This window comes from Formica exsecta, unplaced genomic scaffold (assembly GCF_003651465.1).
Source record: "Formica exsecta isolate Colony F162 unplaced genomic scaffold, ASM365146v1 scaffold1417, whole genome shotgun sequence".
NCBI lineage: Eukaryota > Metazoa > Arthropoda > Insecta > Hymenoptera > Formicidae > Formica > Formica exsecta.
The window spans coordinates 27,016-34,045 of NW_021848746.1; the positions used below are offsets into that span (position 1 = coordinate 27,016).

Sequence of the window (7,030 nt, forward strand, 5' to 3'; positions counted from 1 at the left end):
TATATATATTGTTAAGTTAAAAATATGCATATTTAAGAAATGTACGAGTTTCAGTTTTTTAAAACATTGTACTTTATACGGAAAAAGATCAGACGCATAAGGCCAGGATTCGGCCGGCACTGGGGGCCAGATGAAGTTTGAAAGTGCTTGCCTTCGTCGAGCATGTCCATGCGCTATTAGTATCCGCGGGATCGAGTAACCTGCTGCACGTTTTTCATCGTCGATCATTTGCAGCAAGGACAAACTCGATTAACTTGCAAACAAGTTCTCTCCACGAGATTCACCACGTTCGCCGGTCTATCTGTCATTTCTGCGCAAAAGCTGCAAATTTCAAGATTATCTTCGTCTTTTAGGATTCTTCGTAATAATCATAAACTGGATATACAAAAATGAAGATCGCTAGCACATTATTTCTCTTCGTCGTCGTCGGTAAGTAATTTATCTTTTCTTTAAAGAGAGTAACATAGCTGGTGGTTTATTTATTTTGTAAAAAAGAATATGTTGTTTAATTTTCATGTATCTCCATGAAATATAAAATTAAAATTTAATTTTAAAAGATTTTATCAAATTCTAACTGTAAGAGTAGGGACTGTAAAAAAAATCCGAAATAATTTTCTTTAACAACGCACACATACCTCTTTTCGTTCTTCTATTATAATATTTATTATATTATAATTTTGATAATTTTGTGTGAATTTTAAGTTAAATTTATAATAAATAAATTTTTAATTAAATTGTTACCATAAAATTTTATTATAAAATCATACAGCTGCGTTACTTTTAATGCGTAAGATGCATCGAACACATATAAGTGAGAGCAGATATGAATGTGCAAAAGTATTTAAATTACATCGTTATTTTACCACTCGCATTAATATCTATATCCGTATTATTTCAAATTTAATAATCTTTGAAAAATATTATTTGTATGTGTGTGTGTGTGTGTGTGTATTGATCAAGCGATTGAACATTAGCATATGTCAATTTACTTCGAAAATGTATATTTATTTATCAAATAAACGCACGTGCGTAGTTTACATTTATACATTTATACAAACAACTTTGCCACACAAACATTAGAATTCCTATCCCATGACAAAATATAACAATCGTATTAATTGTCTCAATTGCTTGATATTTACGAATGCAGATTTTTATGAAATATAGATTTTTATTAAATATTTTTTTTTTTTCTGATATTCGGAAACATCGGTTTTCAAAAATTTCCTTATGCATGATCATATTTTAATAACGCTAATATAGTTTAAACATTGCTTATCAATTGCTATCTAATATTTATACAAATATTAGAGTATAATAATAATAAGTTACGTTGTTAATTGAATAATTTTGTGATACATTATCAATATCAGAGACTTGTGATTAACATTTAATAATATCTTTTGATAAACATCTATATTTTTGTGCGTTTCTCCAAAAGATTATTTTTTATTCATATTGAATACAAGTTTTTGCACAAAAATATTTTGTTCTTTCTTAACTTTACCTTATTTTTGACATTCTATCTATTGTCAGGTAGGTATTAAAATCCGGATCTGCAATAGGGTCGTATTTGGAAACCGATCGTAAAAACCGTTATCGTTTCTACTGGGCTATTTTAGGTTGTTGGGCCTTTCTCTTATTTTTTTTTTATATTGCGCCTTGTATGAATCGCATAATTTTATTCTGTGCTATTGACTCCGACGTCTGTATCTTGTAGACTTGACTGCACTACTCACGCTCGATTAATTGGCGTATTTCTTTCTTACTGTACTAATAGCCTCGTTTCTATCTATTAAAGAAGTTTCTCGCTCTGCGACAAAATGTACTTGTAAATATGGGTCTTCGTGAGCGGTGTATTAAGCGTGCATTATATGCCCTGCGGAAAACTCGCGTTATATTTACGTGAGTCGCGCAAAAATAATTTTCCGTAATTTTACGCTACTGTTTGCGATGATCTGAGCGTGACTGTGATGGTTACGCATCGTGAGAAGAGTAGCCGGACTTCTTATGGGTCGATACTATAGTGCGTTGCACTCGATGCATCATCGTGATGCGTCAGAATTAGCACGCGAAGGGATGTTGAAAATTTTAACTTATTCTTATGCGGAAACTTTTTTTATTATTTTTGCGACAACAAAGTATGTAGTTCTAATCAAGATCAATCATGTTTAAAAAGAACAATAAATGACGAATTAAATTGTTTATATAAATATTACAAATAATATTTTTTCTTATAATCTTCTAATCAAAATATTTGTAAATAATAATGTTAATATAGAAATTTTTCTGTACAATATTTTTATATAATATAATATGTAAAAAATAAGCATTTGTAAAATATCTCTCAAATATAGCCTTATGTTTCGAAAACGCATGAAAATTTATCTGGCTAAATATGCGTAACATTGTAAATTATTTATCTGAGAGTTGTAAAGAAGAAAGTTCAAATTAGTCGATGTACATATTATATATCTAATCTGTGTACATAAAATGTAAATAATGACAAATCTATAATTACCCACGGCTTTTCTATAATTAATATTGTTTGATTCTTTTTTGCATATATTATATAAAAGGTTTAATAATATCATGAACTGTTAATTTTGCGATTCATTATTTTATTCAATGAGATAACTAACACATGATAAATTGAGAGAGAACTTTACGCAGTGTCAATTCAACGCAGTGTTTTATCAATGATAAAATGTTAGGAAGACAATATCCAAAAACTAGCGAAAAGTTGCAAGATTCGATTTGTATATTACTTTTTATTTTTTTATATATTTTCAATTATATCGACAGACATGATATTATTCTATATGCATCATTTTTGATATTAGTATATTAGTGTATCAGAACATACGAAAATACATGTTGGAGAGTTAATAATTTTTCAATGATATTTCTACTCTTTCAATAATACTAAAAGAAGTTTAAAAAATATTGCGCAACTGAATTCTTTACAGAGCATCATATGATTAAATGTGTTTCAAAACAGGTTCACATAACAAAACGTTTTTTACGCGATAGGTTGCGTGCGTAACAATATATATATATATATATAATGTATGGGAGAACGGAAAGAACCGTGTAAAGAAAAGTATTATCATTGATCCGTTCATTGATGCAAGATAGAAAGTGTGAGAAGATCAGGTGCGTTCGTCGCAGAATGTAGAGTGGAAAAAATAGAGCAGGACAACGACGAAAGTACGCAATTTCAATCGTTGGACGATTGCGATTGAAAGTGATCTAAGAGAAAGGGATTGTAAAGCCGTTTCCCTTCTACAAATATAACTGCATATTATCGATCGTTCTTATAAAAGTAAAGAAAGAAGGAGAGAGAGAGGGAGAAAGAAAGACGTCTTGGTCGAGGCTTTTATGAAAGACATGATGACATGCACATCTTATGTGCCACAAACTTGTCATGTCATATAATGCATAATATCGTTAAATTAAAGATGCGCGAAAGCTTTCTCCACACGATTATCGGAAAAGTGGCCTTTATACTTATATCTAATACTAGGATGAATAGAAAAATAAGTATATAAATTTGTTAGAATTCTTCAGAATCTTGCATTTAAATAAATCACGTATTTTTTTCTACTGACAATTTTTATCTATTTTACATTGTACACCAATAAAATATTTTGCATATTTTCAAGGAGTCTATATTACAATAGCTACTATTACCTTTAATTAATTTATAATTAATAATTTATCTGTAATTTATCTATAATTAATAATTTATCCATAATTAATAATTTGTTTGATATATATTGTACATGCAACCGATTGTTTATATAAGCTCAATAAAACGGCACGTGATACAATAATAAGAATATATTGCTTCGTGTATGATTTTGGAAACAGCAATGTTTAGTCGAAAATAATTTGAATTCCTTCAAAAAATGAACAGTTGCTTCTACCGATAATCTTTTTACCAAGATTCATGAAACACGTATTTAGGGAATTAGGCCAGCGTATCTATGTAAATGTCATCTTTTCGCATACTTTCTAGTCAGTTGCGTCCATCAATGTTGTTTGTGCCGATTGGACATCAGTTATTTATTATAATTGTAGAAAAAATACATTTTTACATATTTTATCACATATATTTCAAACACAATATTTCGTAAAAATATTTTCCGATGTTTACTTAATAAAAATATTTACGATTTGTTTTGTATCACAATAAGAAAAAAATAGTAATAGAAAATAAAGAATATACTCTACAAATGTATGGAGAGTAAAATGATCTACTTTCCTCTATCGAATCAATTTTGTTGATCGATGATCGCGATCAACAGATCATTATGTACGCTTTAAAGAATCACTGAATGTTCATTTTATCGTCGAAAATTGCTAGTATTTGCGAGAAGAGAGATTTTAGTATTACTTTCTAAATGTTGAAATGGTGATGTATCGATTTTCTCCTCGTTCTATCTATAATCAGGATCCGTTCTTATGATAGCGCAAAGATAATAGAGTAACAATGTAGAAGTGGCTGGAGCAGTCAAGGTGAAGGCCAGCCTTGGGAAAGTATGGCCGCAAATACAGTTAGCTAGTATACGAACATTGTTATGACCTCCGATGCGACGAGGAACCCGGTTAAGCGAAGAAAAGTGAATATCACCATTATTCGTAAGATCCTGTATAACTCTCAAGGATTGTATCGTGACTCGGTTACATCAGGCATCTTTCAAGAGCGAGAAACGGTGAAAGTACACGCACGATTTGTACCGCCAAAAGTCATCGTTCTCATTTTGGTTATTTATTACAAATGCTTAGTTTAACACGTAAAATGATAAATTCCTATGACGAAATCTTGCAAACATATAAATTATTCATCTGAATTATCGTGTATGCAGGATGAGCAATTTATTTTGTCGATGTTTTTTCTATATGTTACTCATAAGTATGTTATATTATTAAATATTGAATTATGTGGTAATATTATTTTATTTTTTGCTACAATATAATATACATAATAAATAAATCTATATGCTTTCAGCATTCTGATGAAAAGTTGTTTTGAAATAACTAATGCGAAGAACCTAACTAATCACAGATCGTAGTGAGATTTCGTCGATTTAGTTTTTTTTGCTTGTCGCTATCACATGAATGATGTACACGCGACATGTGATTACTGGTGGTTTCGAAAAAAGAGTTTACGCCTGTTTGTCGGACTGGAACGGTGAAATTTCTATTCAAAGATAATTTTCTATATTACGAAATATCTACTTGTTTTCCGGAGTTTCGGTTGTCATAGTGCAATACGATTGTATAACAAATTCAGAGCAAGAAAAAAAACCATTTATAATAACGAACTTCGTCAGAAGAGAACGAAACAATAATAATATAATAATACAATCCGACCCGTTGTAATTATTAATGTAATTTGTACACTATGGCAATTTATGTCCTCTTCCGTACGCAGCCTGTATAATATTTTTCACAGTTTTTTAAATTCCCATCCGGCTGCATTTAATTGAGAAGAAAAGGGACTGTCGGCTTTTTCAGGCTTGCGAATAATGTACATATAATTGATGTATAATTGATTGTTATATTTCTTCTCCCTGATTAATAGATTGTTTAACGACAAAGAATCTACAAAGATTCACGATGAATGTAATATTGCTTTGAATAATAAAGTCAAAATGATAAATGATCATGACTACTACATGTTCAAGCACGATAGTGATTGTATATCAGTTGAAAGACAATAATCCAAGAAAAATTCGACGTCGAGAAGAAAACAGTTTAGCTATACGAAAACCATGTAATACGTAGCGCTCGGTCAAGACAGAACGTTTAGTCAGGTTTCAAGTGGGTCACTAGGTCTTGGCCCAATGGCACGCCTTGAATCCGGCAAATATTCTTTGAACAAATTCCGGTAGTACCTTTCATTAAGTTTGAAGTGCTCGTTTCGCAAGATAAGAAAACTTTTGTAAAGCGTGCTTTTAAACTGCATATTTCAGTACGCATGTTTTAATGTAGTTTATTGAACTAGATAGTGATTTAAATCGTCATATAAAGTGACATATATTTGTGTTATTTATTTGAAATATTTAATAATTAATAAAAGACGAGCATAAATCTAAATATAAAAGTAATTATTTCTTCGAATGTGATAAATACTCGTACAACGTGCAATTATTAACATATTTTTATAACGATAAGAAATATATTAATATTATCAAAAGTAGAAAATGCTACTGCGAAGTGGAAGTCAAGTTGATGGACAATTTAATGGTATTTGGACAATCTCTTGCAATGATGCTTAAACAAAGAGAAAACGCATGAATGTAAATCAGTTATTATTTTCCTGTCACGATAATTATGTGACGACAAAGCTATTCATCTCTAAAATAATCTTCAAGAAAAGAGATTAAAAGAAAGAAATTAATATAGATAATTTAATTTATATATGTTTTACAAAACATGATTTACTATCAACTGATATATTTACACCGTCATTAAATAAATAATTGTTTTTGGCAATTAAAAAATATTTTGATTAATTAATAATTTATTGTGCACGAATAAAAAATATATTCTAAAAGATATCCCAAAATATCGGTATCAATAATTTATTAAAATTATATTACATATAAATGGAATTTTTTTTTGTTATACATACAGAATCGATCACCTAACTTATGCTTGTGTGTATGTGTAATACACACGCAATATAAAAAATAGAAAAAAAATAATATAAATTGCGGATTATAGAGTTCTCTCTTAAATAAACATCCAAAAATTCATATTAATCTTATTTGAGATTATTTATTTGATCAGATAGATACTATATATACGTGAAAATATATATTTTTTTAAAAACATTATGTTAACAGACGTCAAAGAATCAATAGCACAGAATATGCGTGCTCTGCTCGCTTATAAGCATGTACTCTGATAATTCAGCATCATTTTTTTTCATTAAAATTACATTTATTTTCGTTACTTGATCATTAAAGTAAAATCTTTTTCATGTTTTTTTATATATTTATATATATTTAATTGTGTT

General features: G+C 29.3%; 1 protein-coding gene across 1 annotated transcript in view; it reads left to right on the forward strand.

Moving 5' to 3' along the window:
• Positions 1-170: 170 nt before the first annotated feature.
• Positions 171-7,030, forward strand: part of LOC115246256 — a 9,347-nt gene continuing 2,487 nt past the window's right edge. The window contains exon 1 of the mRNA XM_029824970.1: positions 171-429. Within this exon, the coding sequence (XP_029680830.1) occupies positions 390-429 (40 nt within the window). The 5' untranslated portion in view covers positions 171-389. The remainder of the gene's footprint in view (positions 430-7,030) is intronic.